The 25,701-nt window shown below is 44.8% G+C and overlaps 1 protein-coding gene across 1 annotated transcript in view; it reads right to left on the bottom strand.

Annotated features, from left to right (window-relative positions):
- Positions 1 to 25,701, bottom strand: part of PPP1R14C (protein phosphatase 1 regulatory inhibitor subunit 14C) — a 106,549-nt gene that overhangs the window by 26,408 nt on the left and 54,440 nt on the right. The window contains exons 2-3 of the mRNA XM_034963081.3: positions 9,186 to 9,269; positions 7,160 to 7,192 (exon numbers count right to left, since the gene is read on the bottom strand). Of these exons, the coding sequence (XP_034818972.1) occupies positions 7,160 to 7,192; positions 9,186 to 9,269 (117 nt within the window). The remainder of the gene's footprint in view (positions 1 to 7,159; positions 7,193 to 9,185; positions 9,270 to 25,701) is intronic.

Raw genomic sequence — 25,701 nt, 5'->3', positions numbered from 1 at the left:
ATGTAAAATGCAAAACTATAAATCTCCCAAAAGGTAATGTAGGAGAAAAATCTAAATGATCTTGTGTTTTCCAATGATTTGTAGATACAACACAAAAGGCATGATCCATGAAAGAAAACATTGATAAGGTGGATTTCACTAAAACCAAAATTCCTGCTTTGTGAAACACCCTGTCAAGAGAATTAAAAGAGAAGCCAGAGACTGGGAGAAAATATTGCAAAGAACATGTCTGATAAAGGCCTATTATCCAAAATATTCAAAGAACCCTTAAAATTCAACAAAAAAAACCCAAACACACCCAGTTAAAAGATGGACCAGAAAACTTAACAGACATAGTTAACATCTATAGTTATATAGATGACAAATAAGCATATGAAAAGTTTCTCCAAATCATACGTCACCAGAGAAATGCAAATTAAAACAATAATGAGATACCACTACACACCAATTAGAATGGTCCAAATCCAGAACAATGACAACACTAAATGCTGGTGAGGATGTGGAGCAACAAGAACTCTCTTTGCTGGTGAGAATGCAAAATGGTACAGCTGCTTTGGAAGACAGGTAAGCAGATTCTTACAAAACCTAAACACAGTTTTCTTACAATACAGTAATCCTACTCCTTGGTATTTACCCAAAAGACTTGAGAACTTACGTTCACACAAAAACCTGCTCAGGAATGTTTATAGCAGCTTTATTCATTAATTGCTAAAACTTGGAAGCAACCAAGAGTATTTCAGTAGGTGAATGAATGGATAAACTCTGGTACATCCAGATAATAGAATATTATTCAGCACTGAAAAGAAATGAGCTATCAAGCAATGAAAAGACCTGGAGCAAACTTAAATGCATATTACTAAGGAAAAGAAGCCAGTCTGTAGCTGCTAAATGTTGACATCACATTTTTTAAAAGCCATTTTGGGCTGGGCATGGTGGCTAATGCCTGTAATCCCAGCACTTTGGGAGTCTGAGGTGGGCACATCACCTGAGGTCAGGAGCTCAAGACCAACCTTGCCAACATGGTGAAACCCAGTCTCTAGTAAAAACACAAAAATTAGCTGGGTGTGGTGGCACGCGCCTGTAATCCCAGCTACTGAGACTGAGGTAGGAGAATCACTTGAACCTGGAAGGCAGAGGTTGCAGTGAGCAGAGATCGTGCCACTGCATTCCAGCCTGAGAGACAAAGCAAGACCCCACCTCAAAAAAAAAAAAAAAAAAAAAGCCAGTTTGAAAAGGCTTCAAATGTTCATGCTATGGCTATTCTGAAAATAGAAAGGCTATATACGGTTAATTCCAAAGATATGACATTCTGAGAAAGGTAAAACTATGGAGACAATAAAGAGATCAGTGGTTGCCAGGGGTGAGTGGGGAAGGAGAGATGAACAGGCAGAGCACGGAGGATTGTTAGGGCAGTGACACTACTCTGTATGATGCTGTAGTGGTGGATACATGTCATTATGAAATCAGTCAAATCCATAATGTACAGTACCAAGAGTGAATCCTAATGTTAACCGTGGACTTCGGGCGATAATGATGTGTTAATGTAGGTTCACCAGTTCTAACAAATGTACCTCTCTGTGAGGAGATGGTGACAATTGGGGAGGCTGTGTACATATGTGAGGTGGATGGGAGTGAGCATATTGGAAATCTGTACCTTCTAGTCAATTTCACTGTGAACCTAAAACTGCTGTAAATAATAAAGTCTACTTAAAATTATCTTTTAAAAGCTATGAAGAATTTAACAAATGTCAAAATTTTTCTGAAAAAAAAGATTAAATCTGTTAATACATGAGATGTGACTAGATCAGCACCTGGCATCTACTAAGTGCCTAGTGATCTTTTAGCCATTATCATTGCTATTGTTACCACCACTAAAATTATCATTGTGGGCCAGGCTTGGCGGCTCATACCTGTAATCCCAGCACTTTGGGAGGCCCAGGCAGGTGGACTGCTTGAGCTCAGGAGTTTGAGACTAGCCTGGGCAACATGGAGAAACTTTGTCTCTACAAAAATAACAAAAATTAGCTGAGTGTGGTGGTGTGCACCTGTTGTCTCAGCTACCCGGGGGGCTGAGGCAGGAGGATCGCTTGAGCCCAGGAGATTGAGGCTGCAGTGAGCTAAGATTGTGCCACCACGCTGCAGCCTGGGCAACACAGTGAGATTCTTTCTCAAAAAAATAAAAATAAAATAAATTTAAAAAATTATCATAGCAAATAATCCTTACCAATATGCAGAGACATGGTTATTATTACCTCCATTTTATAGAGGAGGAAAGGGAGACTCAGAGAGGTTGAGAACATTGCTTGAAGTCACACAGTTAGTGCTAGCATTGGCATAAGACTTTTGACTCAAATTCCAGTATTCTTTCCACCACTCACCCTACTTCTGCAATGAGGGATTATAAAATAAAAGTATCTGAATCAGCAAAGACATCTTCCTCACATTTCTAACTTCCAAGTGGCATAACAATTTTAAGTAAAATAATTTTGATCAATAACAGCACCTCTAGAGATCCCTGCTTAGAAAAGAACACCATTAATTGATAGGCATTTAGTTCAGACAGGGCAAAGTCCTATAAAGTTCTAAGCCTCTTGCTGAGTCAAGTAGCTTAGGAAGACTGGCAGATTGGAAAGAAAGAGCACAAGATCAGGTGTCAGAAACTCGGGTTGAGTCCTGACTCTCTTGCTCACTGCTCTGACATTACGGGCAAGCTACCCAAACCCTGTCTACTTAAAGTGACGATTGTGAGGATTAACTAAAGTAATGTATGTTAGTGCAATGTGAACTACAGAGCTCTGGAAAAATATAAGCTATTAATTGTCATTATCACAATCCAGATGCCAGTAAAATCTGTTTCCTGTGAACATATGCTCAAAGGCAAAAGTGTCCAGCCTTTTTGAAATGACCCGTTAACAGATAAGTGAACTTGAATGAAATTCCTCAGCATTTTACATCATTTCTCCATTCCTAGAAATATGAGCTAAAAAAAGAACACAGGGATGTTCAGTTAGAGACTCCAGCTCCTTTTTCTGATTTTGGAACTCTGAAGAGTGTTCAAATAATACATTCTTTCATCTCCTGACCCTCCGTATAGAAACCAGATGAGAAATATTTTTGCTCTGGAGACAAGACCCACCATTTTCATTGAACAGCATGGCTCCTAACTAGTGTAAATATTGGTTCCCTAGACATTATAAAACCTAGGGAGAGAACGGGCTCATTTCCATGAGAAAATGCAGTGCTTTTACTGCATTTCACTGTTGGCTGCGAAGCCAGGCAAAAGAGAAATCTGCAAGTCCAAACTCTCTCACCCAAATAACCAAAGCATGAATTTCTTCACTTAGGTGGAGAACTGAAGAAAAAGGGATTGATGAAATTAGTGAATGCGTGTCTGCAGCGACCAATGGGGCCTCCTCTCTGCAGCAACCCCTTCCACTCCCATATTACATGTTCATTCATCTGCATCATTCATCATTTTTCTTGACTACAATTCTATTTTTCTTGTCTAACCCATCACACAATTTAAAATCACTTTCCTATATTAATTCCCCAACTACCTATAAATAAAGAAGCTTTAGTCCCCAAACAGCTAAATGGTAAAGTCTCCTGCCTTCTCCTCTCTGCTTCCAGAAAGCCTAAAGTCAGACTGTCAACCCTCACATAGGGAATTTGAGGGTCAAACTCTAAAAATCCTGAATCTCCAGAGAAAAAGAACCAAACATTGACATTTTTGAGGAGCCATCCCCTTCCACACATAACAGATTCAGAAAAAAAATCTGGCTTGCAACTTGGTCACTCCATAGTGAGACCCAGCAATAGCCAAACAGTCTTGGCCGGGCGCGGTGGCTCTTGCTTATAATCCCAGCACTTTGGAAGGCCAAGGCGGGTGGATCACTTGAAACCAGAAGTTTCAGACCAGCCTGGCCAACATGGCAAAATCCGCCTCTACTAAAAATACAAAAATTAGCCAGGCATGGTGCCCCATGCCTATAATCCCAACTACTCAGGAGGCTGAGGCATGAGCATCGCTTGAACCCGGAAGGCAGGTTTTTCAGTGAGCCTACATGGCGCCACTGCACCCCAGCCTGGGGTGACAGAGCAAGACTCTGTTCAAAAACAACAACAAAAAAAAACAAGCCGTTCTTATACACACAAATGCAAATCAGTTTACTGTCTCCCCATATTAAAATGTGACTATGCTACCAAAAATCAGCAAAGACATGAAAATAGGCAGAAAAAGGTAAGATTCAGAGAAAACAGAGACAATGCAGAGAGTAGAATAATTTAAAACATAAACACAAAGAAAACCTTCTCCAGATTGTTGTATAGGGGCTCCAGGAGAAAAGTCTGGGGGCAGAGGGATGGTAATGATGTGATTGAACAGTCAGGAAATATGTTACATGTTTGACAAACACACTGGAGAGTTCAACAAAAAATACCAATTGGTATTAGACAAAACTAAAGACAAGCGTTATGGCCGGGCACAGTGGCTCACGCCTGTAATCCCAGCACTTTGGGAGGCCAAGGCAGGTGGATCACTTGGGGCCAGGAGTTTGAGACCAGCCTGGCCAACATGGCAAAACCCCATCTCTACTAAAAATACAAAAATTAGCCGGGCTTAGTAATCCCAGCTACTCAGGAGGCTGAAGCACAAGAATCACTTGAACCTGGGGGGCAGAGGTTGCGGTGAGCCAAGATTGTACCACTGCACTCCAGCCTAGGTGACAGAGCGAGACCCTGTCTCAAAATAATAATAATAATAATAATAATAATAATAATAATAATAATAATAAATGCAAGGATTGTCAACTCCAAGAGAAACAAAGGGCTACACAAAAAGGAACCATGATCATATTTACTGTTAGCTTAACAGTGAAAAACATTTGTTTAAATCATAGTATTATAAACCTTGACTACTAATTTAACAAAATACTGTTAAATAACTGATGAGGGTATAGATGAAAAGGAATTGTGTGGAGAGAGAGTGATCATCTTTCTCCTAAAGTCAATAAATGAAAAAAAAAACAGTAAATGCATATTTAAGAATAAAAGAATAAGTAGGCCAGGCATAGTGGCTCATGCCTGTAATTCCAGCACTTTGAGAGGCTGAAGCAGGAGGATAGCTTGAGGCCAGGAGTTCAAGACAAGTCTGGGCAACATAGTGAGACCCAGTCTCTATAAAAAAATAAAAATAATTTAGCTGGGTGTGGTAATGCACGACTGCAGTACTAGTTACTCAGGAGGCTGAGGTGGGAGAGTTGCTTGAATACAGGAGTTTGAGGCTGCAGGGAGTTATGATTGTACCACTGCACTCCAGCCTGGGTGACAGAATGAGACCCTGTCTCTAAAAGAAAAAAAGAAAGAAAAGAGCAAATAGCAGGGAAGGGAAACAGCCAAAAGCGCAAAAGTGTTGCTTATGAAAACATAGAAATATAATACATAAATATAATATAAAATAGGAAAAGGGCCTAAAAGGTGGAGAAAGTCACTGTTACCTTTTTAAAATAAGCCTCAGAATTTTTTTTGGGGGGGGGGTTCAGATGTATTAGTATTACATTAATTTAAATATATACATATAATATTGTTTTCTTTTTTCTTTTTTTTTCTGAGATGGAGTCTCGCTCTGTCGCCCAGGCTGGAGTGCAGTGGCGCAATCTCGGCTCACTGCAAGCTCCGCCTCCCGGGTTCACGCCATTCTCCTGCCTCAGCCTCCCGAGTAGCTAGGACTACAGGCACCGGCCACCATACCCGGCTAATTTTTTGTATTTTTAGTAGAGACGGGGTTTCACCGTGTTAGCCAGGATGGCCTCGATCTCCTGACCTCGTGATCCACCCGTCTCGGCCCCCCAAAGTGCTGTGATCACAGGCATGAGCCACCGCGACAGGCCAATTTTTTTTTCTTAAAAGACGAGATCTCGCCATGTTGACCAGGTTGGTCTTGAACTGCTGCACTCAAGTGATCCTCCCACTTTGGCCTGGGATTACAGGTGTGGGCCACCAAGCCTGGTCTAAAAGTATATATTTTGGTGGCTAAAATTAAAATTAAAAATCTCTATGACTGCAAGATGTAATCAAAGCTGGAGGTTGGAAGCATAAAGCTCAAATAGGTAACTAGTCCCAAACCAAGTCATTGAAATCAGACACTTGTAAAAGCATGCTTTCCTCCCCCCTTTTAATTAGACCTCTTCAAAAATCAGAAGTCTTATCACCATTGCTTTGATGTTACAGACTTCAAAACATCTGACAGATCTTATAATTTCTCCAATTTATCAGAGGAAGAAAGTACTTCTCTTGCTAATATTTTCATAACTGATTAAAACCTTAATTTCTACTATGTGCTGTCAGTCATGAGAGTCTACATGAAATGCTTTAGTCTAATCACATTAATGCTCATTTTTATGATAATGTTTATACATTACACTTGATAAATATCTAAACAAAGCATAACATTTTTTCCCAATAAAGGTAACTCTTTGGAAAGACAGAACTGCCTTTACGCTTTTAAAAAATACATACCGATAGGCCGGGCGCGGTGGCTCACACCTGTAATCCCAGCACTTTGGGAGGCCGAGGCGGGTGGATACCTGAGGTCAGGAGTTTGAGACCAGCCTGGCCAACATGGTGAAACCCCGTCTCTATTAAAAATACAAAAATTAGCCGGGCGTGGTGACGCACGTCTGTAATCCCAGCTACTCGGGAGGCTGAGGCGGGAGAATCGGTTGAACTCAGGAGGCGGAGGTTGCAGTGAGCCGAGATCGCACCACTGCACTCCAACCTGCGCAACAGAGCGAGACTCCGTCTCAAAAAAAAAAAAAAAAAATACATACCAATAAACCAATAGAATATATAAACCAGTTATAAACCTAAAACTTTTACTAAAATGATTCCAAACCCTTTCACAATTTCCTTTGAAGTTTGGCTTTTATCTAACACAAGCAACACACTCTGCTCCATTAATTTTAAGTATCTCTGAACTAGACATGTTTAGGCTTAGAAATAATGAAGTTAGAGCTATTCAAACATATGCACTCATGGATAATAATTGCTAATTGGTATACACACACTCAAACCTACTTATTGTGGTTTGCTTTAAAAATAGACAAATTGATTTAACAAAAACCAGTTCAAACATGGCATTTAGGAAAAGTGATTTGCTTACCTCTGTTGGTTTGTAGCAGTCTACAAGAGCTTCCTAGAATTAAACACACAGAAAATCAGTTTTATTATTTTAAAATTCAGCATTATTTTTAAGGCAAAATTAAAAATCATTTTATATTCATAGTGTTATTTTATAATGGTAAATCAAGATTTCACACTATCTAGAAACGCACTTCATTTCAGCACCAGTTGGTAGTCTGAAGATAGAAAACATTTAACCTTCATAAATTCTTCAGCCTGCACACACATGTGCTACATAGAAGTTTTTTGAACAGGAAAAGATTTATTTTTGTTTTGCTACCATAGCATTGAAAACAAAATATAACCCTTGACCAGTTTTGTTTGTTTGTTTGTTTTGAGACAGAATCTCACTCTGTCACCCAGACTAGAGTGCAGTGGTGCGATCTCAGCTCATTGCAACCTCTGCCTCCCAGTTCAAGTGATTCTCCTGCCTCAGCCTTCCGAATAGCTGGGACTACAGGTGTGCACCACCACGCCCGGCTAGTTTTTGTATTTTTAGTAGAGACAGGTTTTTGCCCTGTTAGCCAGGCTGGTCTTGAACTCCTGACCTCAGGTGACCCACCCGCCTTGGCCTCCCAAAGCACTGGGATTACAGGTGTGAGCTACCATGCCCAGCCCCTTGACCAGGTTTTGAATGCCTTGCTGAGGAAAAAAGCTTCTTTTAAAAAAGGACAGGGATGCTCAAGCATCCATTAGGTTGCAGACTTCAGAGAGATGTAGACTAATTTAATAGCTCAAATCCAGGATGGCCTTCCACAGGAACCAAATCCCCCTTTCCGGTTTTCCTTCAATTAACTGGATATAACCTGGCAGGATCCAAATGGTTTCAAACCCACTCCTCTGGTCAATGACTTTTTACCTCCTCTGTATGCACACGCGCATGCACACACCTTTCCTTTGGCTGCCAACTTGGTGGATATTCAAGTTGAGCCAGCCTGTGCAAGATGGTGGCACCCACACTGCACTCAGGAAGCAAGTGGTTTAAGTGCAATGCAGCCATAAACCAGCTTGGGTCCTCACCTGGGAACTGGGGGGTGCGGGGTGATGATAGCCTAAAAACTCCTTTCAGGTTCTCAATTTTAAGAAAACTCTGTTATGTCATTACATTTTCTATAGAACTGATACCTGCGTTATCTTTTTAAAATTTTATAACTAGGATGCTATTGTCTCCCAGCTAAATCTACCAAGAAGAAATAATTGTCATAATTGAGACTGTTCACCACTCAAGGGATGCTAGTAATAACTAATGCATTAAACACATTAATACATTAAAATGTGCCCTTTGATTGCCGTAGTGGCTATTTGCCATTCGTGGTCACCAACAGCCATTAACAGTAATTATCAGTGGACATTAAGAACAATGGCAAGTCAAAAGTTAATTGGTTTTAGAAACTCCCAAATGCAGATTTAAAAATGATAGATTTGACCTCCTGTGGGAAGGGAAATAAGTACTGTATTTTATTGCTGTCCACTAAGGAAATACTAGACATCTCAATATCCATCGTTGTACTGGAATGCTATGAGGTGAGCACTGTCTACGAAGAGATCGTCTACTAAATAGAATTATGTCATAAGCAATTATATTTAGAAATTAATTTCATGAATGATACAGTCCACAACTGTGAGACCAGAGCTCTAGGCTTGGATATTCCAGTGCTAGCTCAGTCCCTCTCTTTCTCATACAACTGTGGGGCATCACTTCCCTTCCCTGGCAAGTGGATCTTTGGAAGCAGAATCAGCTGTTTCTCCCAAGAAAATGGGGCTGGAGAAAGTTATACCCATAAGGCACTTTGAAAATGGACTATAGTCAAGGGCTGCTTTATCCTCAGAGAGGCAGTTTAAGAGGGTGAACACTTAGCAGCCCATTGCTTTCCTCTCTGCAAATGGCCCAGGTCCTGGTGCCAACACCACCACAGGGCGGAATCAGTTGATGCCAAGCACTGGAGACCCAAGTAGACTCTCAAGTGTCCATGATTAGAAGGTTCTCAATTTTGGAAACTGCTTACCTGTAATTTTGAAGCTCTCTCTTCATCACTGTCTGCATCAAGAAGATCATCAATGTCAATTTCTACCTCTGGCATTTCTTCTTCCTGGGGGGCAGTGGGAGGATATGAAGGCATTTAATTTAGTAAGAAACCTAACTGTACCCCACCAGTTAGGTTAAGTTGAACAAACAACTAGATCATCAATTGAGAAGGGCTGACAGATAAGCAGGGGGAAGGAGAGCCTAGGCGGAGAGGAGGGAAGGAAAGAGAGGAAAGGGGAAACAGGATGAAGGGGTAAAGAGGAGAAGAAGGGAAAAGACAGGAAAAGGGAAGGAGGGATGGGGACAGATGAAGAAGGGAAATGAAGGAAGGAAGGAAAAGGAGAGTAGGGGAAAAGAAGAGAAGGAGGAGGGGGAGCAAAGGAGAATTAAGAGTCACAAAGCCATAAAAGTAATCTTTCAAAAAATGAGAATTTTCTACTTTCTAGCATTAAGCTGCATCTGTAAGTATATAAGGGGAGACTGGCAGATGATAGAGCCGGGAGATGGCAGTTTCCTATCTGACAGCCACCCTTTGCTGGGTGATTACCCCAATCTTTATTTGGGGGTCCACATCTTCCTTCACAGCTCTGGGTCTATGGAAAACCTGATTCCACCACGGGATTTGGGGCATCAGTATGGCTTTAGCCCCAGTTACTGATTTAAGAGAAGACACGTGGTCCAACTAAGAACTAAGGGGGCTCTGGGAAAAGGCGCTGTTTTTACAAGAACGTCCCCTTCACTCCCTCTGAACCGAGGAAGTGTGGCACCGGAAATTACCGGTGGCTACCATACAACCCTGAAGAGAGGCTGTTTTGGATGAGGCTGACTCCACGTCAGGCAGAGCTGAAGAGAATAAGAAAACAGGGTTCTAGATAAAGTCACCACATCCCTGTGTCAAACCACCTCTGAAGCCTGCCTATCAGTGAGTGAATCAACCTCTTTCATTGTTGCAGCCAATGTGGGTCTAGTTTAATATTCCTGCCACCAAAGACCTCTAGCCGAAAAAGAGGGAAGAAGGGCCAGATGGATTTGGTGAAAGACCCCACTAATTTGGAATCTGAACTTCAAAGGAGATCTTGGCTATTTCTCATCTCTTCTGTTACCTAAGTCTTCTCTATACCTCTCAGAATAGCATTTTAAAATGTCAAAATAAAAGAGCATTTAAGAGAGTCCTGCAATTTTGCATTTCATCAGGAGTCACGGCAGCCCAACTCCTTCCAGCCACAGGGATGGCTGAGAAGCATCTGCAGGAGCTAGAGAGAAAGGTGTACATGGGGACACTGGGGACACCCGGGCATTCCCTGGGTGTGGCCTCTCTGTGTCTTGGCTCCAAGAGCTGTTTGTCTTGGCTTCCCAGAAGAGGCTGACTTTCTGAATGTTTCCTTCCTACTAAAGTGCATTTATTCAGTAATAGTACTCAACCTCTTGTGTGTGTGTGTGTGTGTGTGTGTGTGTGTGTGTGTGTGTGTGTGTGTTACAACACAAAAGTGAGGACCCCAGTATACTGAGGAAGCCAAGGAATATGATACACTATCCTTGCTGACATTAGCTCCAAGAACAGGCCCTCAATGGGCAGGAAAATTCCAGAAACAACCTCTCTAGTGATTTATTCCTGTTTCTGTGGAGAATTTCCGTTTTGATCCTTTGCTTGGCTCTTAAGGGGAAAAATCCGCTTCAAAAGCAGTATTTATCAACGTGAATGTTTTAGATCTCATCTGTGCGGTTCTGCCTAATGGAAGAAAGATTTTGTACTCCTCGACATAATTTTCATATTTGTACTTAACAATCATGTAGCTATTAATAGAAGCAGATGATGTAGAAACAGGAAGTTGAAATGCTTTGATGATAATAAAGCTGAAGGATGACCTTTCGATGGCTAGGAGCATCGTTGGGCAAACATCACAGAGTGAACTTACACAAACCTAGATGGCATAGCCTACCACACACCCAGGCTGTATGGCACAGCCTATATTGCTCCTAGGCTATAAACCCGGACAGCATATTACCATACGGAATAATGTAGGCAACGGTAACACAGTGGGAAATATTTGCTCATCCAAACATAGAAACGGTACATTAAAAATAGGGTATTATAATCTTATGGGACCACTGTCATATATGCAGTCCATTGTTGACTGAAATGCTGTTATGCGGTACGTGACTGCACTCGCCAGCTATACCACTGTGGCTCCTTAAATCACAGCTAAGGGAGCTTGGTGTCTGCTATTTTTAAAGGAAATGAAAGAACAATTAGTAACTAATGCCCTCCTCAGAACAGCACAGCAATGGGTTTTTCTGCAAATATAATTCAAATAGTTTTGACGCCAGCCAAGTTAGGCCAAACAGGCTTTGACTTGCATAGCAGTGTAGAGCCTCGCCCTACACAGTAGGCATCTTCAATTAGGCATCTTCCCCTTAGGACTGTGCACGGCTCTCTGTTAGGTATTGCACTGACCCATTTTCCCCAACCCCTGAGATCTGGGCTGTCCCATATGGTAAGCATATGTGGTAAGCACATTTGAATACATTAAAATGAAATACAACTCAGTTCCTCAGTCGCAATGACCACATCTCAAGTGCTCAATAGCTACACGAGGCAAGTGGCTACTGCGCTGGAAAGCACAGATGGAGAGCACTTGCATTGTAGCAGAAAGCTCTATTGGACAGTGCTACCCCAGAGTACACTCGCCCTCTGGCCCAGAAGTTGGGAAGCAAAGCCCCTTCCCCTCTCAAAGGGGCTTGACAGGAGTAAAGAAAAAAATGCCAGGCATCTCAAGGTCACTCCTACTACCCAAGGGCATGTGATGAGAAACCCTGAGCTTGGTTTTACCAGCCAGAAAGCTGATACAAACAAAGCCCAGATCTCAAGGGTTGGGGAAAAAACCTCAAGTGACTGAGTCATCGTAACAGCCATTAGGCATCTGCGCTTTTTACCAACGTATGCTGCTTCTCAGAAATCCCACCCTGATTTATCAGAGGCATAGGAAGAGAAAGGCATCCTGCTCCCAGCTCAGCATGCGTCCCAGGTGTTCTGAATGTCAGTGAAGCTGAAACAAAACCCAGGTGAGAAGAACATAGAGACCCGGAGGCTCTTGAGGGAGAGTCCTGGGAAGCAAAGACAGCACCTAGTACCGAGTAGAGAATCCTGTAAATTGGTACTTAATATTCTTAATGAGAAGTATGGAAATATTCTAAATTTGATTGAAGTCCTATTTAACTTTATCTTCTGTATGCTGATCTTAGAGCAGTATCACTGAATGACCTTAGTGATAGATCAAATCACTTACAAAGGAGGGAACACGCCCATGGCCCACCATGACGTCCCAGAGCTTAGTTGTGTTTGGGCATTTTCCCACATTAAAGGTGTGTCCCTAAACAGTGGCTCTGGTGACAAAAAGTGAAACAACTGTCTTCACAGCTGCTGGGGAAAGTTATCAGCTACTCCCTGCCCCACATTAGTGAGAGGCCCTCCTGTTGGTACCCATAGCACGAGGCCCTGGATCACCTCTACACATCTTTCTTGTCGTACATTTGTTGAGAACCCAGAGTCCGCAGCGTGCAAGGCACTGTGTGTCAGCCACAGTGAGGCCCTGGCACTGGGGGACGGGCCGTCTAAACACAGCTCTGACAAACACAATGACATGCAATGGCCCCAAAGCCACAGACAAACCTGAAGCGCTTTAGTGATTCAGGGAGAGAGAAAACTCCGCCAGGGGCAGGCAGGGAAGTTGCACATAGGAGGGAGGAGGTGAACTGACCTTGCGGAATGACAGGATTTGAACAGGTTTAGAGGGAAGGGAGAGCATTCCCAAGAGGCAAAATGGTAGCAGGAGGCAAAGAGACAAGATGAATTCTAAATGTGGGTGTAGAAAGGTCCTTGGCCAGGAAGCCAGTCAGCTCTGGGCTGCAAATATGCACGTCGATGGGGGCCAGACAGGTGACAGAAATGGAGCAGGCTGAGGGGCTATACAGTAGAGTGAGGAGTGCGGCAAACTGGAGAAAACATGGCCTGAGGGAAAGCAGCAGGGAACACGCCATTCCCACCTCCTGTCACCTTCTAGGAATATGTGCTCAGTGCTGCTGGATTTTCTACGTTTTCAGGAATAACTGAAAATAGAGTTTTTTAATGTAAAAAATTCCAATTTTTAAAGCTGTCTGTCAACTTCTTAAAATATTGTGTAGGATAAACAAAACCCATTGGCCCGTAGGCTGCCGGTTCCCCTTGTCCTGCAGAGACTGTCACCACTGAAGGCTCCATGGCTCCAGAACAAGACAGGGGAATGACAGAAGGAAGAGATGGCCCCACTGCGGAGCCCGGGATAACAGGGAGGAGGCAGGAGGCTGTGGGAATGTCATGTATCAGGTGCAGAGCATCAGGGCTTGAAGATGATCCTGGCAAAAATAAGATTTTAAAATAGTGATAATAGGGAGGAATAAACAGATGGAGTTTGGAGATGAACTGGATGAGGGATGGGGGGAAAGAAAAGGTAAAGATAAGATCCAGGTTCTGAGGCTGAGAGGTTTTGGAGAAGGACAGTAATGACGGGAGCACACCGGGGCCCTGAAGACACCTCACAAACCAATACACAGTGCAGGCTTGGCCATCACCAGCCCCCTTGCCCCAACTTGCAAGCAGCAGAGGGACTCCACATTGCCACTGCACTGGGAAGCGCTGCAGAACCTGGCGCTGGGCATGCCACGGATGAAGCTCAGAACAGGCTCAGCTACCAGGATGCAGAAATGCAAGCAAAGCAGGGTCCTGAAACACAGCTGGCCCGCAGTGACAACACACACACACACAAAAATATATACACAAACATACACAAATATACACACAGACATACACACACATGAATACACACAATCCACACCACTCATACACACACATGCACACACACATACACAAACATATACACAAACATACACACAGATGAATACACTCCACACCATTCATACACTCACATCCACACACACACACACAAATATATACACAAACATACACACACATGAATATAAACACTCCACACCACTCACTCACATGCATGCACACACAAATATATATACAAACATACACACGCGAATACACACACTCCACACTACTCATACGCTCACATGCACACACACACACAAATACATACACAAACATACACTCCATGTGAATACACACATGGATGAATACACACACATGAATACACACACTCCACACCACTCACATGCATACACACACACAAATATATACACAAACATACACACAGATGAATACACACACTCCACACCATTCATACACTCACATCCACACACACAAACACATATGCAAACATACACACACGAATACACCCATTCCACACCACTCATACACTCACATGCACACATACACACATACACAAATAAACACACAGATATATACACACACTTCTAACTAGCCAGAAAGTTTACACTGTCAGCCCTGTCCGATGTCACATTAGCTTTTAAAAAATATAAACGTTCACCCCTGCCCACAGCAGTGAAGGGAGCAGGCAGGAATGTTCAAGCTAAAACTTCACCTGAAAATGGATCATGGTCTCCAAGCTCTAGGAGACATAGCTTGGCAGCTTCCTGGAAATGACTGTGGCTAACAGCTCTCATCTGTCTCCATTTCAAAATAGGGATGGCAACGTAACATGGGATTAAACTCCTGTGCAAATTGTGGCAGCTGATGGAGAAACGTGGGGTGGCAGGGGTGGGGAGTGGCAAATGTCAGCTTATTATGGCCTGTTCAAACACTCGTCTGAACAATAGCCACAATTTCTTATAGCTCATCTTTCTATAGGCCTATGGGAGAAAACTGGCATAGGAAGCGTATAAAAAGAACTGAATCCTTGGGACTATGTGAGCTCTCTATGAAAACATTTACATCTCATGTTTTCATTGTAATGACAATCCAAAATAATTCCTGTAAGCAAGCACAGTCTAAGAATAGTCTGGACAGCCGTGCTATAACCACGCTGTGCCGGGCTGCTCTGTGTTTACACATTGGCATCAAGCAGAATTATGTTAATTGTTGTGGCTAATGAGAAAAAAGCCACAGGGTAGATTTAATATATAAATGACTCATTCACGCCAAGTGAAGCCAAACGCTATCACTCAAAGGACACTGAGAGACAGCAATCTGTACCTAATTCCTGTGACAAAAGGAGTGAAGCCAGCCATCACAGCAAAGGGATGTTGTGCATTTGAGTTTCATTAGCTGGTACTTTACGTTTAATTTGCAATTTGGATGTGATTTTTATAACCATAGCATAAGGAATTTCTACCCAGTTTTAAGTGGTATGTATTTAAATAATATAACATTAAATATTTAAATCAGCCCTGGAATCTGCAAAAAAAAATGTTCCCACTTAACAAGGGGCCCAACCTACCCTATGACACATCACTATATAATGTCAGAACACTGGGGATAAAGGGAGGATCCTGGAAGCTTTCAGAAGAAAACCAGGCCACACATGGAAGATAGAGAATTAATGTCAGTGGGTTTCCCTATAGCAACAGAGCATGGAAGCCAACAGCAAATATTCCAGAAACCCGAGAGGAAACCATTTCCAACCTCAAGGCCTACATCCTCCCTGCTATGGTTTGGATGTGGTTTGACCCCTCCGAAACTCAGGGTGAATTTGGTCCCCAGGGCAACAGTACTGAGTGAGAGGTAATGGGAACCTTCAGAGGTGATTAGGTCACGGGGGCACACCCTCATGCGTGCATTAACACTGTTCTCTAGAGACTGAGTTGGTTCTCATGAGGCGCTGGTTGTTATAAAGTGGATTGGCCCCCTTTGCCCCATCTCTTTTTTCAAGCGCTCGCCTGCCCTTCCAGTTTTCTGCCATGCTATTACACGGGATGAAGGCTGTCACCAGAAGCCAACCAGATATGACCCCTCGACCTTGAACTTCCCAGGCCTTGAGGTTGGAAATTGTTTCCTCTTGGGATTCTGGAATCCCTGCTCTTGGCTTCCATTGGGAAACCTGCTGACATTGATTATCTTCCTCCAGAACTAAAAGAAATAAATTTATTTTCTTTATACATTACCCAGTCTGTAGTCTTCTGTCACAGCAACAGAAAATGAACTAAGACATTCTCAGACTATCTATCAAGAGTAGAGGAAAAAACCATAGACATTTTAAGACATATTAGGTCTTACATCTTCATGTATTTATCCTGTTTTGGGAAGGAGTGCTCCAGCAAAATAGAGAAATAAACTTTGATTTTCTTATATCCTCTACAGTTGTGGCTCATGAAGGCCAGAGAGCATGTCCCCAAATCCAGATTGAGGAAGGTACATGGGATGCCAGAGTGAAGAATGAAACAGACGGAGGCTTGACAAGCTGGGGAGCATGCAAGGCATGGAGATGAGCTTGCCTGATGCGAATCGAGGGCCCAGCCCCACCGGGCACCCATCTGCACAGGTGGCCAGGCCATTTAGAGTGGCTGGGGTAGGATGGCCTCACCTTGGGCCTTAGACAGAAGTAGCATGGGTAAACAAGCATATGCCTTTCCAGTGGGATCCCATATTACCAGTATTTCCCTAATACACATTTGTTTTTAAAGTTAAACCAATGGCTAAAGCTTGCTTAGAGCCAGAGAGCAAAGTCCTCCCAAAGCCCTTTTTAAAAACATCAAAATAGGCCAGGCGCAGTGGCTCACACCTGTAATCCCAGCACTTTGGGAGATCGAGGCAGGCAGATCATGAGGTCTGGAGCTCAAGAACAGCCTGAACAACATGTTGAAACCCTGTCTCTACTAAAAATACAAAAATTAGACGAGGATAGTGGCACGTGCCTGTAATCCCAGCTACTCAGGAGGCTGAGGCAGGAGAATCGCAGGAACTCGGGAGGCAGAGGTTTCAATGAGCTGAGATCATGCCATTGCACTCTAGCCCGGACAACAGAGCGAGACTCTGTCTCAAAAAAAAAACAAAAACAGAAACAAACAAACAAAAAAACATCAAAATAGCCTGATTGAACCTGACTCCATTGACTCCATGGTGAAGTGAAGGAATGTTTTACATAATATTTACAGGAATCGCCTTTCTTGTCACCCAGGAGAGCAGGTCCTGACCTACCTATATCCTACGAAGGTTCACTTCTGGGGCACTGACGCAGATGCAAATGACAGCTGCGGCAGAGAGGAGCGCTCCCGGCAGGGACCATCCTCATGCCCCATGTAGAACGCCTCCCTTTCCTCCTGCTCATGAAGACACATTCCAACACAAGTGAGCAGGAGTGGCATTGTCTCACAAATCAACACTGTAAAACAAATACCAGCGCTCACACATGAAGATGCACATCACGGGTTACGTCAGATTATTCTAGAACTAGGCACATCTACATCAGGATCTCAGAACACCAGGCAAACCCCTGCAGCACCGATTTACTGAGCACCTACTACCTGCCAGGCACTGTCCTAGATGCCAGGGTTAAGGAATAAACAATTGACAAAAATATTTGCTCTAGTGGGGATTAAACTCTAATGGGGGAAGACAGACAATAAACAAATAAGTACAATACGTACAGTGGCAAAGGTTGATAAATATTTTGCAGAAAAATTAGGCAGGGGAGACAGGGAGTACGGGGGCTGGAATTTTAAGTCGGGCAGTGACAGGGTAAGGCTCAGCGAGAAAGGTATCTGATTAAAGACACAGCATCAAGGGAAAACACGTAATGCCAGGCTGTGTCTAAGAAGCTGCCAGGAGCCCGGAGTCACTGTAGCAGAGTTGGGGCCATGGTGGGGGAAGGGACAGAGCATGTGGAGACTCAGAGGCCCCTGTAAAGCCTCTGACTTGTACCGTGAACAAGAGAAAAGCCATTGATGGGTTCTCATTCTTTCAGAAGCATGATGGGTTATGGTTTACCTGTTAGAAAGGAGGGCATACGCGAAAAGACCAGTTAAGAGGCCACAGAAATAAGCTGGGAAGAGATGACACTGGCTTTAACTAGGGAGTAGCATGATATATATATTTCTTTTCCTTTTTCCTTTCCATTATGATTTTTTTTTTTTTTTTTTTTTGAGACGGAGGCTCATTCTGTCGCCCAGGATGGAGTGTAGGGGCGCTATCTCGGCTCACTGCAATCTCCACCTCCCAAGTTCAAGGGATTCTCCTGCCTCAGCCTCCCAAGTAGCTGAGATTACAGGTGCCTGCTAACACACCCAGCTAATTTTTGTATTTTCAGTAGAGAAGGGGTATCACCATGTTGGCCAGACTTGTCTCGAACTCCTGACATCAAGTGATCCGCCCACCTCAGCCTCCCAAGCATGATATATATATTTTGTTCTTACAAACGAACTCTTATCTGGGTCACTGCTGATCCAAACCTCAGAGAGCAAACTGGTATCTCAAGAGCTCCATCAGGTACTGTAGTTGGGTGAGCCATTTAGCACTTTGCAAGATCACAAGTACCAAGCTCACACCTATGCAACAGCAGCAGCAGGCCAGTGTGATGGGTGTGTGAGCCACTGACGATGCAGACCAGATGGTAAGAGAAGTACCCAGGGGCTGTTGGTCCCAGAAGTTCAGTGAGGCTGCTAGACACTGACTCAGCCCAGGCTGAACTGCCTGGGGGCGGCGGCAAAGCAACAAGGAACCAGGCTGAGGAGGTCTTTTCTAGGTCCTGAACCCACCCACCAGGCAGGTTTCTCTTTCCCACCCACCAGGGAAGTTGCCAGTATCACTGGCACCCAGGGCAGGCTTAGTTCGTGCCCCCAAATCTCTCCCCTACATTTAGTAATTCATTTTAGCAAAAATGACTATCTCTGGAGAGATTATCAAAGTGCTCCAGACACAGTTTAACAAAAAAAAAAAAAAAGACTCTGAATTGGAGCAGAGGTTGTGTTCTATGCCCAGCCTTGATCTCAAAGGGCTCAAGAGGCCACTTCCTCCTGCAATGGGAGGACCCTAGGGAGTCTGGTGAACAGAGCACAGCATGGGAAGAAAGCAACTGAAGCCTCCGACTTCCCGTGTATGCCCCAGGCTGCCCTGCTTCTCAGCACAGAGGTGGTCCCTTGGGTAGGGGCCAAGTGGTATTATGCCCAGAGCATGGAGTTTGGAGAGAAGCAGACCCAGGTTTCAGTTTCATCTCTGCCTCTGACAACCCGTGAGAGCTGGGGCAGGGTAACGCATCCCCTAACCCTTAGTTCCCACACCTGTAAAATGAGGACTGCTAGCTAATTCTCGGGGCTGGATAGAAATCGGGCACAATCACGCCCACGCATGTTGTGCAAACTCAACAAATGGTGACAGGACCTCAGTGGGTGCTAAGTTGACTGGGCACATCCGATTCCTCTTCAAATAAATAAATATTCCATGTAAATGTCTCTTCCAGGGAATCGTGTACTCCTGATGCCTGAAAATCGTTAAGTGAAGACTTATCACATTACCAATTTGTTCAAAACCACAGCATTCAAAGAGAAAAAAAGAAAAGAAAATGTCAGCAAAAAAACCCAGATGCAGAGCTTCCTGGAGACAATCACACTTTGCTCTGCTTATGAACACTAAACATGCACAGCTGGTTGTTAACAATGCCCCAGTGACGAGAAAGTCGGCAGGTTGGTCCTCATAAGACAAGTGAAAATAAGTGATGGCTGAGACAGTTGATAAAGATGGCAAGGACAATCGTCTAAGCCATGGCATAAACGAGGACACTGAGAACACCTTGAAAGCACTGGACACAGTGGCCAGATGGCCGCCACCCTCACGGCTCCTGTGCCGACAGCAGCCTCTCTTCTCAGGACCCTTCTTTCCCCGTGCAGCACCTACATGAAGATCCCCGGAAGGGAGAGGAACACCATGCGGAGCTACAGGCTTGGCACTGGTCCTGGGCTACAGGCAATGGATAAGAACACTGGGAAAGAATAAAGGAAGGGCTGGCGCCACCCAAGGACAGAGCAGCAGCAGTCCAGCCTGTCTCTAAGAAGTCACACCTGTCTACGTCTTGCTTGCCATTAATTTAGGGATTGAGCCTGAGCTGTCTCTGATAGAAGATGGTCCACATCCAGATTTGCAGTGGAAAGGCTTAGGGCCAAGCAGAGTTCTCTTAGACTGGAAACACTCAAATTACCTGATGATGGAATAAAAGCAGTGGGCAGAAGCCTGTTCTAGCCAATTCTTGGAGAGAAGACGGTTCCCCTGCACTATCAACTGCTCATGACTGAGGCATTCGGGGTTGCTGCAGTGTTAGATTTCCTAACACAGAACACGAAATCCAGACCGTTTCACCTCCTGCCTCAGGAAGGCTCCTAGATCAGCAATGGCCAAATATGTCCAGTACTGGCAGGTGCACAGAAGCCTGAGAAGACGATACGGAAAAGCCGCTTGGAAGACACTGAGAAGAAATTGTGAATCCCATCGCAAGGCCTCCAGCCGGTGAGCAGACACACTGCACTTGGAGTATAAAAGACCATTGCTGATATGGGCCATCAAGCATGAAAAGACACGAAGGACCTTAAATGCAGATCCATAAGTGAATGAAGCCAAAATGGAAAGTTGCCATACGCATGATTCCAACTACAGGAAGTTCTGGAAAAGACTAAAATATGGAGATAGTAAAACCATCAGGGATTGCCAGGGGCCAATGAGGAAAGAGAGATGACTAAGGCAGAGCACAGGGCAATTTTCAGGCCAGAAAACCTGTGTGATCTTATAAGGGTGCATCTATATCATCACACATTTGCCAAAACCCAATTAGAGAAAAATGACACACAACCCCAGAACCCACAGGATGTACAACACAAAGAGTGAGTCTGAATGGAAATGATGAGCTTTAGCTAATAATAATGTAGCAAGATTGTCTCAGCAATTGTAACCAAGATACAACACTAATGCAAGATGTTAAGAAAAAGGACAACCAGACTGGAGGGAGGAGAAAGAAAAAGGTAGATGAGAATTCTCTGTGTTTTTGGCTCAATTTTTCTGTAAATCTAAAATGCTTTTAAAAAATTAAGTGATTAAATTAAAACAAAACAAAACAAAAGACCAAGACTAATGTATTGGTGGTGGCTGAACCCGGGAAGGTGAGGGCCAGGCCTTCCTGTGACTGGTTCTGCTGGTTCTTCTTACAGCCGAGGGCTGGGCAAAAGGTCCAGGTGTGAGTCATACAATGATGTTCAGCCAACTGAGGCACACCCAGGTCCTCAGCTTCAGCCCTGAGACCAGGCCAGGCTGTGTGGGAGGGCACCATGGGGACCCTCCCAGAGAAGAGCCTGCAGGGCTGTCCCGGCGGCAAAGGAGCGGCAAAGTTGGCCGAAGCCTCTTCTGCCCAATGGGGACTCCAGCTCCTGGTTGAGAGGAGCCAGGGTTGCTGCTGACAAGACACGGGCCTGCCCCAAACCTAAGAACAGCAAGGGTGCCAATGAGAAAGGGACAAACTGAAGAACAGCAAGGGTGCCAATGAGAGAGGGAGAAGCAAAGCCAGACGCCAGGACAGCCTGAGGCAAGGAGGTGTGGGCTTGATCTGGGAAAAGCCAGCCGGAGCCAGGCAGTGCCTCTTCCGTGGGACCCAGCCTGTGTGACAGAGTGGGGGTACCGGGGAGGGACACAGAGATTAACAGAGACTCAAGGCTGGCAAGCCTTGTTGTGGGGTGGGCACCCACCAGGGATATTCTGCATGAGGGTGAGAAACTTGCTAGAACATTCCTTGCACTACCTTCCTCACACCACACAGCAGAGAGGCGAGAGAGGAGCTCACGCTTGACGCAAGGCTACACCAGGGTCAGAGGGCAGGCCCCCGGGGCACACAGGCTCAGCTGCCTTTGGTCTTAGGGAATGAGGCCAGTCCAAAATAAAAAGTCATTTAACCAGAGCTGCCTTGTGAAATGAGCAGAGCAAAGGGCATGCTTCTTTGTAAATTATTACCATAATCGTTTACCTGTAATGCATGTTTATGCAGGCAATGTGACGGTTCATGGAATACTTCACTCCTGACCCCTCCTCTCCCTGTCGCCACCATCCAATCCATCACCATAACTGTCAATTCTATGGCTTACTGTCTCCTGAACCTGCACTTTGTACCACCTCCACTGCCCCCCTAGTGAAAGCTAAATCATCTTTTGCATAAGCTATAGCAGGAGCCTCTTAACTGGCTTCCATAAACTCACCCTCATTACTCCGCCATCCCAGTTTCCACTCTGTAGCCAGAGTAGCAACTTTAAGAACACAGATCTGTCATTCACCAGCTTAGAACTCACAGGTGGCTTCCTACCAGTCTTAGGACCAACAGTCTTACCTCTGCCTGGAAGGCTTCCCCTGCTGGGCTCCCGGCCTCCTCTCCATTCAATGCCTCACCCCAACTCCCTGAGCTCTAACTCCGCTGGTCTCCTCCAATCCCTCAGGACACTCCCCAGCCAGGCCTCCACAGGGCCTTTGCATGTGCTGGGTGCATGTGTAGGACACTCTTCTTGTTATCTCGTGTCAGCCATCACTTCCTAAAGCAAAATGTCTTCGCCAGACTTGTGATGAGGTCAACCTCCCAGCCCTGGAAACTTAGAATGTCCTGCACCTCTCTTTCGCTGCACTTTCCACACTCTTCCAATTCACATTTCTCAGTCTCCCTCCCCATACTGGAGGACCAAGAGCAGTGCCTGGGATAGCGCCTGACACATGGCCCCGATAATCATTTTGTAAATAAAATAACAAACAATTCCCTGAGGTGAGTATTATCATCATCTCTATTTACAGATGGAATGTCTGAGTATCCTGCCCAATAGGGCCGATCGCTTCCTTAGTTCCAAACCTGGACAATCTGACCTCAAAATGTATGGCCCCTACAACTTGTGTTATGTGCCTTTCAGGATGCAGCATGGCTGGGGAATGATTTCTCCCTTTTGACTTCCGTGACTTTTGGAGCAGCAAGGGAGGAGAGCAGAGCCCTTCAGACATGCGGCTCCAGGCACCCAACACATTCAAGCCCTGGTATCCACAGCCAGCTGGAGCCCAGGAAACTCCATGGAAACTTAGAGGATGACGACAGCTTTCACACACTCAGGGGACCACACTCCTTGTGAGGCAGATATGAATGGATTCAGGCTCTCAGTGAAGACTTGGAGGAAAGAAGCAAGTTTGGGAGTAACTAGCCATTTCTGGAGAACATGTTAATCCCCCAGCTGGAGGTCTGGGCCTCTCCTGTTACAAATGTAGGGGATATGGCTGCTTCTAATCTTGCTCTTCTGCAGACCTGTTACAGAGGAGGCCACAGCTGCACCTCGGGGTGTGTCCAAAGGGAAGAGAGCCAGGGGCAGGGCCATGAGACGCATCACTGTGTCTCCTGCTCCAGTCTCTGCTCAGCAGTGGAAAAGGAGCACTCCCCAGACTGAGAACAGGAGCTGGCTGGTTCACCTTAGGGTGAGGACGAACCTAAGTCTGCAGACTTGGTTAAGGAAGGGTTGGATGCAAGATCACAAGGGAGGGAGAAAAGGGAGCTGTCCCAGAGAGGCGAGTAATTCAGACCCCGGCACCATGAGGGGTAGCCGAGACTACTGCCAATCTCCAGGGCTCAAATAGAGTCTATTTAAAATCCTGTACTTCAGAAAGTTAACTGGTTTTTCATTGTACATCCTACAGGTATGTGTGTGTGTGGTGTGTGTGTGTGTGTTGTGTATATGTGTGTGTATGTGTGTGTATATATATATATATCCTATAAAAGCCCTCAAATATTAATATATCAACTGGTTTCAATAATGCTACCAAAAATGTAAGGTGTTCTTCAAGATTAATCTTAAAGAGTACCAAGGGGATTACACGAGGTGTGACAAAAATTAAAGTGTGAAGCACCCCAGGTGTAAGAAAGTGGAAATGACACAGAGTTACCTTCCTCGTTATTTATTCCTCACTTGGAAAATCCATTTCCAGAGCGTATCTAACTTAGTCCATCTGCACTGCTCTAACAAAATACAAAAGGCTGGGTAATGTATAAAGAACAGATTTTTTTTTTTTTAGAGACAGGCTCTCGCTCTGTCACCCAGGCTGTAATACAGTGGCACAATCATAGCTCACTGTAACCTTGAACTCCTGGGCTCCAGCGATCCTCCTGCCTCAACCTACTGAGGAGCTGGAACTGCAGATGCGTGCCACTAAGCCTGGCTAATGTTAAAAATTTTGCAGAGATGGCATCTCACTATATTGCCCAGGTTGGTCTTGAACTCCTGGGCTCAAGCAATTCTCCCACTTTAGCCTCCAAAGAGCTGGGATTACAGGTGTGAGACACCATGCCTGACCATGAACAGAAATTTTTTTCTCGGTTCTGGAGTCCAAGATCAAGAGGCTGGTGGGTTTATTGTGTGGTGAGGACTAGGTGTCTGCTTCCAAGATGATGCCTCCTCGCTGCACCCTCCAGAACACAGTGTCCTCACACAGATCAGAGGAAGGTGAAATGGAATGCTGCATGAAGCCTCTTTCACAGGGGCCTTGATCTCATTCATCAGGGAGGAGCTCTCAGAGCCTAATCACCTCTTAAAGGGCCACCTCTTAATATTATCACATTAGCCATTAAATTTCAACACCTGAATTTTGGAGGGGACACATTCGAATGATAGCCGTGCCTCAGCTGAAAGCCTGTTCTTTTTCAAGTTATGATTCACATTCACGAAATACCTGCCCCAGAATCACCCCCATGAACTTGTAAAAATGCAGATTCCTGAGAACCCCCTCCAAAGCCACTGACCCGTCATATCTGAGTGAGGTATCACAAGTCACCATAGTTGGGAGCCACAGGCATTAACCTCTAAGAGCCAGTGCTTCCAAAGGTGTTGAGTTTAAGTAAAGGATGCCATTCCATTATAGATGGTGACAATAAAAAAAAAAAAAAAAAAAGAAGCCTACCACTTCTGTCTGGTCACTGATTTCTGCACATCTTTTGGAGAAAACAATCGTGCATGCTGTGTTTCCTGGCTATGTTACCCCTACTGCAGGCAGGGCACTGTGCTAGGTGCTGAGGATTCAAAGATCTGCAAGACGTAAGAACTACCACTTGGCAGGTAAGACAAAATCACCACAACTGATGATGAGCGAGGCAGATGGCTGCTACAGAAAGACACCCTTTTCCCTGGCTGTGGAAGCCAAGCTCAGCAGCATGAGTGCCGGCGGGGCTGCCCGGACTATGTCAGCGGCACCATTCCTCGGCCACTGCTCATCTTTGCTTCTCCTGAGCCCCTCTGAGAACAGATGGCATTGCTGAGGTCCCTCAGTGTTTCTCAGCACCTGCTGGCACCTCCATTGCAAACAAGACCGTCAAGAAAACCATCTTCCACAACTTTTGTAATCATCCAGGTCTTAACCCATAGAATGTGGCAAGACTGGTCAAAATGTCAAGGAATGGGACATTCTGGCAGGGGAACAAGCCATGCACACCCTCCCTCAGCAAGGGGTGGCTCTCCCCTCCCTGGAGAGGATGGTCACCTGACAACCACGCAGCCACAGCAGGGACACACAAAGCCGGGCATCCAGGCCCTCCTCCACCGTGGCGGCCAGGGGCACA

Source organism: Pan paniscus, chromosome 5 (assembly GCF_029289425.2).
Source record: "Pan paniscus chromosome 5, NHGRI_mPanPan1-v2.0_pri, whole genome shotgun sequence".
NCBI classification, from domain to species: Eukaryota; Metazoa; Chordata; class Mammalia; order Primates; family Hominidae; genus Pan; species Pan paniscus.
The sequence above is the reverse complement of the archived record's forward strand: the minus strand, read 5'-3'. Positions and strand labels throughout refer to the sequence as shown.